General features: G+C 44.9%; 1 protein-coding gene across 3 annotated transcripts in view; it reads left to right on the forward strand.

Annotated features, from left to right (window-relative positions):
- kif13bb (kinesin family member 13Bb) overlaps positions 1-16979 on the forward strand; it is a 38186-nt gene that overhangs the window by 10734 nt on the left and 10473 nt on the right. For 2 of the 3 annotated variants that reach the window (XM_063001705.1, XM_063001703.1), the window contains exons 8-37: positions 125-212; positions 840-974; positions 1092-1204; positions 1577-1688; positions 2987-3199; positions 3340-3450; positions 3541-3675; positions 4249-4379; positions 5096-5182; positions 5305-5489; positions 5970-6186; positions 6345-6507; positions 8044-8190; positions 8948-9097; positions 9184-9288; positions 10710-10886; positions 10983-11140; positions 11219-11351; positions 11445-11567; positions 11639-11668; positions 12177-12276; positions 13614-13740; positions 13825-13880; positions 14028-14146; positions 14256-14432; positions 15467-15559; positions 15648-15797; positions 15894-15971; positions 16082-16135; positions 16817-16874. In XM_063001705.1, the coding sequence (XP_062857775.1) occupies positions 125-212; positions 840-974; positions 1092-1204; positions 1577-1688; positions 2987-3199; positions 3340-3450; positions 3541-3675; positions 4249-4379; positions 5096-5182; positions 5305-5489; positions 5970-6186; positions 6345-6507; positions 8044-8190; positions 8948-9097; positions 9184-9288; positions 10710-10886; positions 10983-11140; positions 11219-11351; positions 11445-11567; positions 11639-11668; positions 12177-12276; positions 13614-13740; positions 13825-13880; positions 14028-14146; positions 14256-14432; positions 15467-15559; positions 15648-15797; positions 15894-15971; positions 16082-16135; positions 16817-16874 (3725 nt within the window). The remainder of the gene's footprint in view (positions 1-124; positions 213-839; positions 975-1091; positions 1205-1576; positions 1689-2986; positions 3200-3339; positions 3451-3540; positions 3676-4248; positions 4380-5095; positions 5183-5304; positions 5490-5969; positions 6187-6344; positions 6508-8043; positions 8191-8947; positions 9098-9183; positions 9289-10709; positions 10887-10982; positions 11141-11218; positions 11352-11444; positions 11568-11638; positions 11669-12176; positions 12277-13613; positions 13741-13824; positions 13881-14027; positions 14147-14255; positions 14433-15466; positions 15560-15647; positions 15798-15893; positions 15972-16081; positions 16136-16816; positions 16875-16979) is intronic. The other variant, XM_063001704.1, reaches the window with a different exon arrangement.

Below are 16979 nucleotides of genomic sequence, written 5' to 3' on the forward strand. Positions count from 1 at the left end.
GTAAATTTAACAGTATTTAAGGGACTGAACAAGATTCAAGCTTCAGTTTGAGCTGGTTTATATTCATACTTGCCCTTATAACCAGAAAACAGTTAAATTCTAATGAACCTGGTTCTGTTTTCAGAAGTTCCCAGGCATTACGAGTGAGGGAGCACAAACTTTTGGGCACCTATGTAGATGGGCTCTCCCGTCTAGCAGTGACCAGCTACAAGGTTTTACACCTTCACCACATATGGATATGAAATATAGAAATACTGTATAATTGCATAGATTCGGTACACACAGCTTCATTAGATTCAGTAAATTAATTACAGTGATTCATTACATTCAGTAAATTATCTACAGTGATTCATTAGATTCAGTAGATTAATTACAGTGATTCATTAGATTCAATACATACAGCTTCAGTACATACAGCTTTATTAGATTCAGTAGATTGTTTACAGTGATTAATTAGATTCAGTAGATTATCTATAGTGATTCAGTAGATTAATTTCACTGATTAATTAGATTTAGGCCCCGTAATTTCAGTAGATTCACTACAAGCAGCATCATTAGATTCAGTAGATTAATTACAGTGATTCATTAGATTCAGTAGATTCTGTACAAATTACTTTATTAGATTTGATAGATTAGGTAAAATGATTTGTTAGATTCATTATCAACAGTTTCAGTAGATTCAGTAAATTAATTACAGTGATTCATTAGATTCAGTCCCCACAGTTTCAGTAGACTCACTCCGACTCGCTGCACTTATTAGATTCATTAGATTCAGTACAATCACATCTTTATATTACTTATTACATTTACTCATTCTTTTGTCACTCCGTTATCTTCAGGACATCGAGTCTCTGATGTCCGAGGGGAACAAATCACGAACGGTGGCTGCGACTAACATGAACGAGGAGAGCAGCCGCTCACACGCTGTCTTCAACGTCATCCTAACACACACCATGACAGACCTTCAGTCCGGGGTGAGATACACACCTCACACACCTCCACTACTTTACTGCACCATCAGGACGTCCTGTTATCAAGTGCTTGACCGCCAGAACACTTCAGAAATGGTTCCCTGTCTCTCTTCCGTGTAGACGAGTGGAGAGAAGGTGAGCAAGTTGAGTCTGGTGGACCTGGCCGGCAGTGAGCGGGCGGCTAAAACCGGAGCCGCGGGAGAGCGACTCAAAGAGGGCAGCAACATCAACAAGTCAGTATGAGATGATACCATCATGCAGTAGCTCCTCCAATGAGACGAACTGTTTGATACGACGCTGTAAAAGATAAATATAATCACATGGGCCCGGTAGTATTTCAGAAAACCGTTGTCACTTATTCCAGTCCGTCGCTGCGTTAGGAGCGATAGAGTAGCAGCAGTAGAAGAAAGGCAGTAGTAGTAATCACACAGAAAATTATTTACACTCTAAAAAAATAAGGTAACAATAAAAATCTTGCACTTTTAAGTGAATTTACGTTTTTGCTTTAAACTCAAAGGATTCTACAAAGGATTGAATAAAGGGTCTGAATACTGTCTGAATCCACGGTATACGTATATTTATTTATTTATTTGTATTTTTTTTAGGTCTCTCACCACTCTGGGTCTGGTGATCTCAGCGCTGGCTGATCAGGGAGCTGGAAAGAACCGGAATAAATTCGTCCCGTACAGAGATTCTGTCCTGACGTGGCTACTGAAGGTGCGGCTCACACTTCAGATATCAGACAGTCACCTTATACAGTGTATTTCTCAGGGGTATTTAATTAAACGTTTAGTGCTGGCTGTTCTTTCTAGCTAAAAAAGATCACATAAAGGTACAAATACTTTTGGCCATGTAGTGTATTCACGTGCATCACTGGACAAGTCTGAACATTCTGTGTGGTTTGTGGCAGGAGCTTCGTATTGTTAGGAGCTGGTATTTATTGGAGGGGAATGTACAAGACTTCTGAGAAGCTTAGCAGGCATAGTTGGAATTCCACTGGATTAAAGGAATTACAAATTATAAATTTGAGCCCTTTTAGACACCAGACACGTCCTTGCTGATGAGACCGCATTTGTGTTGAGGAGGAACACTGTCTCTGTTCCTTTTTTTGGCTGAACTGTTCCTCAAAAGCTGCATTTCCCCCTTATTTTCTTCCAATCTAGTGGTTTCCAGTTTACCTGATTGTAAATTTTGCTATCGTTTGCCCCCCTCTTGCTGGCTGAGTTTAACTATTTTGACCTACCAGTCTCGCAAGGAGCCGTATCTTGTATGCTTTGTGATTCCCCCACCACTCGAGCAGCCAGCAGAGGGCGTCTTTGCAGCAGCAATGATACCGCCAAACGTAATACAGAAGATTGGAGCTCAAGGTCTTAGTATTAGTGAACTAGTGCATATGGACCCCTATGCCAGCCAAGCGTGCCACCCTGGTAAATAGAGTTCTTCCCTTTCATTTTTGGCGCTCAGGTGGCGCACCAGCGCTGAGATTCTGAACACCCCGCTTCGAATCTCGGCTACGGGTTGGCTGGGCGCCACCTAGCGAACACAATTGGCAGTGCCGCAACAGAGAAAACCGGCCACTGAGTCCGCTGGGTGGGAAAAGACCGGACTAAGTGGGTGGGGTCTTCAAACGCTGTTTAAGGACCTTGGTTAGCAGATCGAGGCGCCTGAGCAGAAGTGGATGAGCCTAATGTGCGAATCCATCAAAGTAGGGCGATTAAAAAAGGGGTTGAGGGACTGCGCATGCGTCGGAGGGGGCGTAGAGCAGGCAAATGTACCCTTTTGCATGTACACAAATGTAAAAAGGGAGAAAATGCGTAAATAAAAAGAAAAACAATCTTTTTTGGATTGAAAAGGCTCTTTTTGCTAAAAAAAAACTTTAAAACGTGACTGTTCCTCGTTTCCCAGCACATCTCGCCGTGGCTAACGTCTAATTCATGCGTTTGAAATTTTGTATTTGACGGCAGCCTCTCAGCTCGTCACGTGACCCTTCCCGTCTTCTCTTTCCATCCTTTCAGGACAGCCTGGGAGGAAACAGTCGCACGGCTATGATAGCCACGGTGAGTCCGGCGGGCGACAATTACGACGAGACTCTGTCCACGCTGCGCTATGCGGACCGGGCCAAGAGCATCGTGAACCACGCGGTGATCAACGAGGACCCCAACGCCAGGATCATCCGCGAGCTCAGAGAGGAGGTGGAGAAACTCCGGGAGCAGCTCACCCAGGCTGAGGTAAAGAAGTTGGGGGTCACTCATCTGACCTCCTTCAGGCTCTTGTGTTTGTTTTTATGCCTTTTAATGCGCTTTGTTGTCCTAAAGGTGGCGTCAGTGAGCGTATTTAACTGCATCTGTCTGCTCTTCCGCATCAACAGTCGATGAAAGCTCAGGAGCTCAAGGAGCGGCTGGAGGAGTCGGAGAAACTGATCCGGGAGAGGACCGTCACGTGGGAGGAGAAGCTCCGGAAGACGGAGGAAATCGCTCAGGTACGACAAGCACCCGTTTCCCTTAACGATAGACATTAACGCGGTGCGGTGAAGTGCGGTGTAGTGATTTTTTCCCGGTCTCGTTGTCAGGAAAGGCAGAAGCAGCTGGAGAGTCTGGGAATCTCTCTACAGAGCTCAGGAATCCGGATGGTGGAGGATAAGAGCTTCCTGGTGAACCTGAACGCCGATCCGGCCCTCAACGAACTCCTCGTCTATTATTTAAAGGTGCGAAACGGTTACTGTCCGATTTATGCCGTATAATTAGGGCCCTACACGGCACAGCTACCTTAACGGTTCAATGTAAACCTAGAACCTCCAGCGGCTCCGTCTCAAATACGAAAATACTCATCCGTGTTTTGACCTCGGGTCATGTTTTTAGCTGCTTTGGACTTCGACATCTTGGACATTTTGACTGATTGATTGCTAACTGAATTGCCGTAGGATTGCTAGAACCACCTCATAGTGCAGATTAACCAGTAAACATGAGGCACTTACGTTACTAGAATAAGAAATTTCATCCTTATAGCCTAACACAGTCCTCATATCAGCACAGTGTTACTGGTCTCAGTGCTTTAATGTCAGTTGCCACGATGCCATGTTGCAGGCGGGACGCTGTGACCGACAGGGGTGCCACCCGCTAGAAAACTGGGCGAATATGCACCAGGTCCCTGTGATTTTGACTCTCAAGCCTGAACCCACTAAAACTCAGTAATATTGGATTTCCCAAACACATTCAATGTGTACATAACTAAAGCTATTTAATGTATGACGTGTGTGTGTGTGTGTGTGTGTGTGCAGGATCACACACTGATAGGCTCAGATGATTCTCAGGACATCCAGCTGTGCGGTTTGGCCATTTATCCAGAGCACTGTGTCATCGACATCACACCGGATACAGGAGTCATAATCAAACCAAAGAAAAATGCTCGGTAACACACACACACACACACACACACGCATGCGTACACATATACACACATACACACTAACACACAGGCACATATATACACACACACCAACACATAGTTACACACACACACATAGTTACACACACAGTTACATACACACATACAAACACACATACAAACACGCACAATCACATACACACAAGTACACACACACCAACACAGTCACATATACATGCACACACACACATACATACACACAAACACACAGTCATATACACATACACACACGTACACATACACACACCAACATACACACACACTAACACAAACAAACACCAATGGCAACACACAGTCACTTGCACACACATACACACAAACCCATTTATACACACACACACACACACACACACCAATAGTCACATATACACTAACACACAGTCACACAAACACAGACACATACACACTAACACACAGTCACACACACATAGTTACACACAGTTACATACACACACACCAGCACACATACAAACACGCACAATCACATACTCACAAATGCACATAGACCCATACACACACAGTTACATACAAAAACACCAACACACAGTAACACAGTCACATATATACACACACACGCACAGTCACATACACACACATGCACTTTTTTCTATTAATTTGATCTGTGTTTATTCTTATAGTCCATACTGTGTGTGTGTGTGTGTGTGTGTGTGTTCCTGCAGTACTTGTGTGAATGGCGCCCCGATCTCAATCCCAACCCAGCTACACCATGGAGATCGCATCCTGTGGGGACACAACCATTTCTTCAGGTCTGTTTCATACCGCCTTGCTTTCTGAAACGCGGCCCAACCGATATATCAGTGGAGCGATATAATCATCTGATACTCTCGGATCTGATCTGCCGATTGTTCCTCTCGCTCTCTTTTTAAAGAATAAACCTCTCGAAGACTCGTCCCCGCTCCGGTGCTGAGGCGGACGAGGCTGGAGTGAGGAAGTCTCTGAGTGTGGAGCAGCTGGATGTGGACCTGGATCGAGTGAGTCAGGGTTCGAGCGAGGCCAGCTTCAACTACGAGCGCGCTCAGGCCGAGGTCATGATGAAGGGCATGGACAGGGACGGTAAGAGAAGAGAAGAGAAGGGGAATATAAAGAATACGAGGCTTTTTGGAATTGACTCCGGAAACCTTGATTCCTACCAGAAAGGGGCGGGGTATTCGGGGAGCCAGGCACTGCTATCCCCGTGCAGGTGTCTCGACCGGTCAGCACAGACCGCACCTACACCTGCAAATAGGTGTCCTTTTTTTAGCCATTGTTTCTCCCCCTACAGACACAGCCAATCGTGGGGCTGTGTAGGCGCCCAACCGGCTGATAGCAGAGCGGAGATTTGAAATTGAGCGCTCCAGATCCCGGATAATGATCTGTTTACTGTCTAAATAATTATAAATCAGGTTAAAATATCAAAATAGTCCAGAGAGGCCAAATACCTTTGGTCATATAGTGTGTATATCCAAAAATAAGTGACCTGTGTTTGTGTTAAACTATATTCTGTAAACTTAAATTGTCAGAATAATATTTTTTGACGCCTTCTGTGCCTCTCAGACCCGATGCAGAACGTCCTGCTGGCTCTGGAGCACAGACACGAGGAGGAGAAGCGTTCGGCCCTGGAGCATCAGCGCCTGCTGTACGAAGAGGAGCTGCAGCGACTGCGCAGACGCCTGAGTCCCCAACACAAAGGCGGCGGGGTCACAACTCTCTCGTCGTCGCCATCGTCGTCGCCGAAGTTTCACAGCCGCCACAGCCACGCACGCGAGGAGAGGTACCCGTCGGCCACACTATGCTCTATGCGTTCCTCCACTATGAAAACAAACCCGACGCCTCCAGTGGGCTTGGCCAGTTGTGTCTGTTGAGACTTGTGGTGGAGTGTTTACATGGTAGACTTCTGTTCCATCGATGTGTGTGTGTGTGTGTGTGAAGGGAGGTGGTTGTAGCTCGGAGTCTGAGGAAGCTCCAGGAGCAGATAGTTCGGGCCAACCTGATGGCGCAGGAGGCCGCCTTCATCGCTCAGGAGCTCAACAAGAGGACGGAGTACAGCGTCACGCTGCAGATCCCAGCAGCCAACCTCAACGCCAACCGCAAGGTCATTACGCTTACATCTGTCAGTGCTGGATACTCAGAGCTCAGGGTCTCTAGATGTCTGGGGAGGTCTTGCAAAAGTTGGCTACGGATTAAACTGAAAATAAGTCTAATAATAAGACCCATGGCAACATGGAACCCTGTTTCAGTTATTGTTCAGCCCATCGCGTGTCTGTGCAGGCATGAGGCCGGCTGATAGCACAGCTATGATTCAGCCTCAGGAGCACGAGACTGTTGGGCTGCTCCCGTAGTAGGGGTTGCGCCAGCTGATCATTTTGGTCTGATTCTGGTAGCTGGTAGTCAAAACCCTCCTCTCCCAATGGCCAGCCTGTTTGGCCACCCTTGGACATACCCAGTCATGCTTAGGTGTTATATTTCACACAGTGGTGATGAATCAGGTCGCTTTCAATCACACTGTAGCCTGTAAATACTTACGTTATATGTAATTAATGTTAACATTAAAGTTGACGACTGTGATTCTCCTTTTCTTTTATATCGATTCGCCTGAGCAAATGATTTTCCCGCCCATTTTTCCCATCATCGTGGTAACAGTTAAGATGATTGTAATTATTACTGTTTGGTAAAATATCAAGGTGTCCATAGACTTTCGGTGTGAATAAGAACTGTGATTAAACCAGTTGCGATTTCTCTAAGACTGCAAGGGAAGCTCAGCATCCCCTAAAATGTCAAAAATTAAATGGTCAAATATGTACAGTTGTGTTAACATTTCACTGACTACAAATGCGTTAGAACACGTTCATCTGGAAGACGAGTTCGTTCAGAATCAGCTACTGATCACAAATCCACTGACTCGATTTTGTTAACTCCCGTAGCGTCGATGCATTTGCCCGCAGAAGCCGAGCGTCTCTTCACTTCTATGGGGCTGCGTGGGAGGGTTTTTTTCATTGCTTCGAAACTCGCCGGTCATTGGATAAATGCCACGATTTTGTCCCGCCCCCGGACGCTGAGCGGGTCTGGACGCGGAGCTTCTGCAAGAAGATTGGAGGATCAGTCGAAAGGCTGAATCCCATTTTGATTGACAGCTATTTTGAGATCTACACCGTCACTTAATCACTGGGAGCTTCAGTCCTGCTGTAACCTATTTCTTGGTATTTGCTTGGTGAAATTACTTGACCATTTCCATTGTTCACTGTGTAAATAAAACACACTCATAGTATTTGTTTCAGGACACTCACTGGTCAAGTCCCTGGAAAAGACGCCTACTCGGTACGATAGGATCACAGGCCATTTTCTTGAAAAGGAACGGAGGGCAGAATTTATGTATAAATAAATTGACAAATTTTATGATGTAAGCCGACAATGAGCTTCCCCTCTTTGAAAGACCAACAGCCGCCACTGGATTAAACCCCACAACCGGATCTATTTTAGAGCCGTCCTGTTATCGCAGCCATGATATAAACGTGACTAAAGGCGTTTAATTGAAACAAGGTAGAGCGTTACGATCCAGCAGCTCGGTTGTACGTTGGATAAGGGCCGTGTAATGACCGTGTGTCGTTGTGTTATGGTGTGTGTGACGCAGAGAGATGCCGCGTTGAGCGAACCGGCGGTGGAGGTGCGACGGAAGGCCAAAGGAAAGCAGATCTGGGCTCTGGAGAAGCTGGAGAACAGACTGGTGGACATGAGGGAGCTGTACCAGGAGTGGAAGGACTTCGACGAGGACAATCCTGTAATGAAATGTGCTTTCTACTGAACGTTTGTGTGGCGCGGCGCTAATCGGCGTCTAGAATTTGAATCGAGAGCGCGGCTTCATCTTCCTCTGCGTTCATGCACCATGAATCTTATCCCAATCTAGTCATATCCAATTCCCCAGTTGGATCTCCTCGACTGCTGCAGACCCCGACCCCTGCCTGAGGCGGAAAGTCACACCTCAGTCCCTGTGCAGCACCTCAGTTGTAGGCAGTTGTGGTTAAGGTACTGGACTAGTAATCGAAAGGTCACTGGTTCAAGCCCCATCACTGCCAGGTTGCCGCTGTTGGGCCCTTGAGCAAGGCCCTTAACCCTCAATTGCTTGAACAATATACTGTCACGGTACTGTAAGTCGCTTTGGACAAAAAGCGTCTGCTAAATGCCGAAAATGTCAAACGTCAAATGTCAACCAGCCAGCAGATGCCACACGTTATGCCAAATTCTGCACCCCTACAATTAAAAACACTCAGATCTCCTTGCTAGAGGCATTTACATCTCAACACAATTGGCTGTGTTTGAGGGAGGGAAGGTCAGACGGGGTTTCTTTCCACTGTTGCTGCTATATGTGATTGGAAAGGGGGGTCACATGGAGCTTAGCATGTCTCTCTGTACGCCATACGGCTCTGTGTGGGAACCCAACGCTGGCAGGTGATAAGAAGCGGTCGCAGATTATGATGATCCGACGTTTTTTTATCATACGTTTGGTAAAGTGACCGTTCTTTTACCCTCATCCGCAGGTCATGCTGTCGTACTTCAAGCGCGCCGACCCTTTCTTTGACGAGCAGGAGAATCACAGCCTGATCGGTGTGGCCAACGTCTTCCTGTCCTGTCTGTTCTATGATGTGAAGCTGCATTACGCGGTGCCCATTATTAACCAGAGAGGAGAGGTAATTCTCCCAAAAATCCTCCCAAAAAGCAACAGCATTCACAAAGAGGCCGCGATAAAGCCAGTCTGACCTGCGGGTGCTTTCAGGTGGCGGGGCGGTTACACGTGGAGGTGGAGCGAGTGAGTGGGAATCTGGATTCCGAGTCAGGACCTGAAGGGGCCGAGTCACATGAACGTAAACTAGTCTGCAGGGTGAGTAACACGTGTTGTGCTTATCGGAGCTGCATGATGTACAGGTGAAAACAGGTGTTAGTTCCTGGTCCCTCGCTTTCCAAGTCACTTGGCTTTACATACAAGTCACCTACAAGTCATTTTCCCTCACTTACAAACAAGCTCACAAGCCTTGCTCTCAAGGTAACTTACCTTTCAGTCTAAGTCGACTAGAAATCACTTAGCCTTACGTCCAAGCTGAGTTTTAGTCACTTAACCTTGCATGTATGTTCAAGTCACTTAGCCTTACGTCCAAGCTGAGTTTTAGTCACCTAACCTTGCATCCATATTCAAGTCACTTACTTTCTTGTCCAAGTTAAGTTCTAGTCACTTATCTCATGTCCAAGTTGAGTTCTATTCTTTTACCCTTACATCTACATTCAAGTCACTTACTCTCACATCCAAGTCGAGTTCAAGTCACTTACTCTTGCATTCAAATTCAAGTCACTTTCTTTCATGTTTAAGCTGAGTTCTATTTTTTTACCCTTACATCCATATTCAAGTCGCTTGCCAGGTCGCTTACCTTTAAGTCTTAGTTGACTGGAAGTCACTTACGCTCACGTCCAAGTTGAGTTCTAGTCACTTATCCTTGCATCCATATTCAAGTCACTTACCCTCTGGTTTCAAGCTGAGTTCCAGTCACTTACCTTCATGTCCAGCTGAGTTCAGGTTACTTGCCTTTGCATCCATATTCAAGTCACTTGCTTCATGTCATTTCCTAGTTGGGCTTTAGTCACTTATCCTTACATCCATATTCAAGTCACTTTCTGTCATGATCAAGCTGAGTTCTATTCACTTAACCTCATATCCAAGCTAAGTTCTATTCTTTTACCCTTACATCTACATTCAAGTCACTTACCCTCACGTCCAAGCTGAGTTCAAGTCACTTACCCTTACATCCATATTCAAGTCACTTACCTTCATGTCCAAGCTGTGTTCAAGTCACTTACCCTTGAATCAGTATTCAAGTCAGTTACCTTCATGTCCAAGCTGTGTTCAAGTCACTTACCCTTGAATCAGTATTCAAGTAACTTACCCTCTGGTTTCAAGCTGAGTTCTATTCACTTATCCTTTATATCCATGTGCAATCCAGCTCAGGTATCCTTACGTTTCAGTTGCATTCAAGACACTGACTCTCACAACCAAGTCAGGCCCAAGTCACTTTCCCTTGCGACTATAACAAGTTACTTTTTTCACATTCAATTTTAAGTCACTTACCTACTCACCTACTGAACCAAGTGAACTACAACTCACTTAGACACACACCAGCCTTTGGTCAGGTCCTAGTCACTTACCTTAAATTGCATTCAAGACACTGACTCTCACATCTAAGTCAATCAAAACGACACTGAATTGTGTCTCAAATCCTCACGTCCAAGTCCGATCCGTTTAATCTGTTTCAGATTACGGTGTCTCAGGCCAGCAGACTCCCAAAGCACCTCTCCAACTTCGTCTTCTGTCAGTATGACTTCTGGGGGCAGGAGGAGCCGGTGTTCATTGCGCCCAAGGTCGACCTGTCCGCTGTGTCCACCCCTAACAGCAAAGAGCCGCACTGTGCTGTCCACTTCGACAACTGTAAGGTCAGTCCCAAATAGAAGAGAGTACACAACACACACACGGGCAGGATAGATCTGTTATTCATATATATGTGTGTGTGTGTGTGTGTGTGTGCAAAGGAGCTGGAGGTAACAGTAACCGAAGATCTGATGGAATTCCTGGCTGAAGGTGCCGTGGCTATCGAGGTCTACGGGCATAAAGTGGAGAACCCGCGCCGAAACCTGGCACTTTGGGACCTGGGGGTGATTCAGGACAAGACCCGCTCTCTCAGAGAGAGGTAACCACCAAAATCAGCAAAATGAACCTTCATCATTAGTGTGATGATCGGCATAATAAGAACGTTTACCTGCGGCAGGTGGAGTGAAGTGATGAGGAGGCTGGAGCTTTGGGTGCAGGTACTGGAACTGAACGAGGGGGGCGAGTTCGCACCCGTGGAGGTCTCGCCGACTAAAGACGTACGCACAGGAGGAGTCTTCCACCTCAGACAGGTGCGTCTTCGTGTGCCTGGCATTTCCCAAACTGGTACATGTGATGGATCGTGCAGTGTGTATCATTGTGTGTGTCTGTGTTTGTGTAAGCAGGGTCAGTCCCGGAGGATCCAGGTCGAGGTGCGGTCAGTGCCGGACTCGGGCTCCATGCCTCTGATGGCCGAGTGTGTGCTTAGTGTGTGTGTTGGCAGCGTGGAGGTGCGACACGCCCCGCAGGTGAGCTACACACATACACACACACTTTATGCACCTATAACACACTCACACACTTTGGTCTGTCTCTGTAGGTGAGAAAGGATGACCTGGACAGCTATCAGGTGAGTCTGAACCGGAGAACTTTATTAGTTATTTAAATTTATATTTATATTAATAATATGTATCTTTATTAATTATTTAAATTAATATTTATATTAACAATGTGTCTTTATTAGTTATTTAAATTAATATTTATATTAATAATATTTATCTTTAGTATTTATTTAAAATAATATTTATATTAATAATATTTATCTTTAGTATTTATTTAAATTAATATTTATATTAATAATATTTATCTTTATTAGTTATTTAAATTAATATTTATATTAATAATATTTATCTTTAGTATTTATTTAAATTAATATTTATATGAATAATATGTATCTTTATTAGTTATTTAAATTAATATTTCTATTAATAATATTTATCTTTATTAGTTATTTAAATTAATATTTATATGAATAATATTTATCTTTATTACTTATCTAAACACAATATTGGCACAGTACCGTCTGTAAGTGTCTCTGGATGAGGTGCGACCGCTGAACAGGGTTGTGTTCGTTTTAGGAACGCGATCTGGAGCGGTTAAGGGCGCAGTGGCTCGCCGCTCTGACCCAGAGGCAGGAGCATCTCGACCAGCAGCTCCAAAGACTCGTCGGCAAATCAGGTGAGACGCCCGACACACCTCATAATGCTGCAGTGGAAAAGCACCTCACACGGTCAGCAGAAGATGCCGTTAGGTGGAGTTACATTTCAAACCTTTCTTAATGTTATGACTAGTGTTGTGTGAAGTCGTACCCACAGTACCAAGCATTATGATGGGACATTTTCAATGGGGGCATTATCATGGGGCATTATTAAGGGTTATTATCATGTGGCATTATGGGGCATTATTATGGGTTATTACCTTAGGGCAATATCATGGAGCATTATAATAGGGCATTATCATGGGGGCATTATCATGGGGCATTATTGTGAGTCATTATTATGGGTTATCATCATGTGGTTATTATCATGGGGCATTATAATAGGGCATTATCATGGGGGCATTATCATGGGTTCATTATCATGGGGCATTATTATGGGTTATCATCATGTGGTTATTATCATGGGGCATTATCATGGGGCATTATTATGGGTTATCATGTGGTTATTATCATGGGGCATTATTATGGGGCATTATTATGGGTTATCATCATGTGGTTATTATCATGTGGTTATTATCATGGAGCATTATCATATGGGCATTATCATGTGGCATTATAATAGGGCATTATCATGGGGCATTATCATATGGGCATTATCATGGGGCATTATTATGGGTTATTATCATTGAGCATTATCATAGGGTATTACCTTAGGGCACTATCATACGGTATTATCATAGGGCATTATTATGGGTTATTATCATAGGGCATTATCATGGGGTATTATCTTGGGGCATTATTATAGGGCATTATCATGGGGCATTATTATGGGTTGTTATCATTGAACATTATCATAGGGCAATATCATGGGGCATTATCATGTGGGCATTATCAATGGGCATTATCTTATAATAGGGCATCATTATGGGTCATTATTATGGGTTATAATCATAGGGCAATATCATAGGTTATTTTAATGGGGGCATTATCATGTGGTATTATCATGGGGCATAATTATGGGTTATTACTTTTCCATTGAGGCATTATTATGGGTTATTACCCTAGGGCAATATCATGGGGCATTATTGTGGAGGCAATATAATGGGGCAATATCATGGGGCATTATCAAGGGGCAATATCAGGGGGCCTTATCATGTGGCAGTATCACAGGGCAATATCATGGGGCATTATCATAAGGCATTACCACAAGGCATTTCCATGGGGCATTATCACTGGGCGTTATCATGGGTCACCGGGGGCATTACCACAGGGCACTGCAGGATTGTGGTAATGCCTCCTGCCCCTTATTTTTGTCCTGCTGTAGACATAATTGTTTATTACCCTTCTATGTGTGTAGAGAAATCGGAGGACGACGTGGAGACGGAGGCTCAGCTGCTGGAGGGTCGTCTGACTCTGACCGAGGAAAGGAACGCAGTGTTACTGCCCCCTGCTGGTAGTGGCATTCCTGGCGCTCCTGCTCACTGGTTAGTGGATTAGAGCACATTTTAGAGTAGAGTAGCATTGTTTAGACCCGTCTGTAATTTGACATGTTCACCTTCTGTCTGCAGGGTTCCTGTGGCAGGAATGGAGACCCACATTCCCGTCGTCTTCCTCAATCTAAGTCGTGAGTTCTGCCCTCGTTAAACCTTTACATGCTCACAACACACTGGCCGTTATGCATCTGAACTGCTGTTGTGGTTCTTCTGGACTGGAACCATCGTCAGTTTTACACTGTACTAACGTTCTCACACGTTCTTTCTGCTGTGGACAGCTGAAGACCTTCATGACGGTCTCTCGGCGCCGCTGGCTGCAGGGATGGACGCTGTTCTGGACGATGAAGATGAGGACGATTTCATAGAGCTACAGATTGTGAAGCATCACGACTTCAAGGTATTTAGCTGAGCGTGACGTCCGACATGCTCATGGTCAGGCGTCCCAATACTTTTGTCCATATAGTGTATGAATGGGACGTCCGACAAGCTCGTGTGTGTGTGTGCAGGTGAAGGCTGAAGCATCATGGGATTGTACAGTACATGAGTGTGCAGAGCTGAATCGGGCCGGCGGACCGGAGCAGTGTGTATATCTGACCGTGCGGGTCGCCGTGCTCCTCAGCCACCCCGCGCAGATGCAGCTGATCCTGCGCAAACGCATCTGCGTCAACCTCGCAGCACGCCAGGTACTACAGAGCACATACACACCTGAGGGACACCGGTGACACGCCCTCCCACCGACCCCTTTTTATTCATGCACAGGGAGTCACGCGCTGATCTCCACGTTCCTCCACTTCTGTACAGGCGCTTCGGCCTACTAACCTGGGTCCTTACATGGCGTTGACGACCCCGCCCACTTTTTAGTCCGGTATTTTTCCACCCTGCAGACTAGTGGGCAGTTTTGTCTGCTGCAGGCGCTGCCAGTCGTGCCTGCTAGGGGGCGCCCTGCCTGGGCATCAGAGAAGATGACTTTTGACCCGATTTAGCCACGTATGTATTGGATCGTGGTCATGTTAAAGTACCGGATTGCTGGGCGCTTGGGTGGCGCGGCGGTAAAACACACTAACCCACCGGTGCTGAGATCTTAAGCTCTCAAGTTCGAATCTCAGCTTGGCTATCAGCCGGTCGAGCATCTACACAGACACAACAAGGTTCAGTTTTTGGATTTTTGGAACGGAACTATCAACTTCCACAATTCCATAATTATAAATGTGTAAATAATAGGGGGGCCAGCGGTAGCTCAGCGGTGCAGGTACTGGACTAGTAATCAGAAGGTTGCCAGTTTAAGCCTCACAACCAAGTTTCCACTGTTGGGCCCCTGAACAAGACCCCTAATTGTCCCTCAAATTGTATACAAAAAAACCCATAAACCCTGTAAGTCACTTTGGATAAAAGTGTCTGCTAAATGCCAGATGGCAAATACTAGGACCCAACTGACAGAAAAGGGGGCGACATCGTGGGGCGGTGGGTAGCGCTGTCATCCCACAGCCTGAAGGTCCTGGGTTCGATTCCCTGGCCGAACAATCAAGGTCCTTTCTGTGTGGAGTGTGCATGTTCTCTCTGTGTCAACGTGGGTTTCCTCCGGGTGCTCCGGTCAGGGCTCTGTTGTATGGAGGAGGACGGGAGTGTAATAGGGATTTGGATATGTCTAAATTTGGATGAACTGGGGGTCCAAAAGCAAAAAAGCCGTGAGCACAAACGCTTGGTTTTATTTCCTCAGGGATTCGCTAAAAGCTTGTTGAAGAGGATCTCTCAGCGTAGCAACATTCCTGGATGCGGCGTCACCTTCGAGATCATCTCCAACGTCCCAGGGGTATCGTCTCGTTCTATTTGTTTATCGCTAGTCGTTCATTAGGTAATAATAATTATTTTTGGGGTATTTTTTGTGGGTTCATGTTCAGGGCTCCCAGGGGCCGGAGGACAGAGAGATGCTGGCCAGACTTGCCGCCAGCGCGGAGAGAAGAGCAGAGGACAGTGAGGCGGCGTTAGAGAAATACTTACGCACTGTTCTCGCCGTGGAGAATTCACTCGCGCTGGACCGGCTTCGACAGGTACACACACACACACACACACACACACACACACACACACACTTTAGGTGTTTTTGTGTCTGATCTAATATCCCGTGTGTGGATGTGAGAGAGCAGGAGGTGACGGTAAAAGAGCAGCTGATCAGTAAAGGAAAAAATCCCAGACGCTGTCCCAGTTCACCCAGCGTTCACAGAGTGAGTGTTTAACCCTGATACACACACTGCACACACACACACACACACACACACACACACGTTTATTAGAAATGAGATTAAAATTGTGGATTGATTTTTGTTTGGTTTAGCTGTCTGGGAGCAAGCAGGATCTGTCGTACCACCACGAGTCCACGGTGAATAAGGTAAGAAGTGATTTAACCACAGCTGTGATTTAAACAGGTCCACAATTAATAATAATATATAAAGTTTATATAACAGCTTATCTGAGGGGCTATCGGACTATATCCTGCATACAGGCACAAAAGCTATTAAATTCAATTCAATTAAATTCAATTATTGTTGTTCTATGCAAGTTTATGCACGTCTGGCTAATTGACGTAGTTTTTCAATCACTAAACTGATTAAAAATACATTTTATTTAAAAACAGTATTAAAAACAGCATTTTATTTAAAAAAAATATTAAAAACAATACAAAACAGTATTAAAACAGTATTAAAAACAGTATAAAATAATATTAAAAACAGCATTTTATTTAAAAACAGTATTAAAAACAATACAAAACAGTATTAAAAACAGCATTTTATTTAAAAAAAAAATATTAAAAACAATACAAAACAGTATTAAAACAGTATTAAAAACAATATAGAATAGTATTAAAAACAGCATTTTATTTTTTTTAAAAGTATTGGAATGTGGGTAGCACCGTTGCCTCACTTTCTGTATGGAGTTTGCATGTTCTCCCTGTGGAGAATTCACTCGCGCTGGACTGGCTTTGACAGGCACACACACACACACACACACACACACTTTAGGTGTTTTTGTGTCTGATCTAATATCTTGTGTGTGGATGTTTTTCTCACAGAATGCTTGGGATCGACACCCGGATATTACGGCGCCACTTCCCCGAGCCCATGATCCAGGTAACTGAAACCAAACTGACTTGTACCCCGCCCTCCCCAAACTGCTATTAAATGCACAGATCACTTTATTATTATTATTATTATTATTATTATTATTGTGTGATA

The sequence above is a fragment of the Trichomycterus rosablanca genome, chromosome 9 (assembly GCF_030014385.1).
Source record: "Trichomycterus rosablanca isolate fTriRos1 chromosome 9, fTriRos1.hap1, whole genome shotgun sequence".
NCBI classification, from domain to species: Eukaryota; Metazoa; Chordata; class Actinopteri; order Siluriformes; family Trichomycteridae; genus Trichomycterus; species Trichomycterus rosablanca.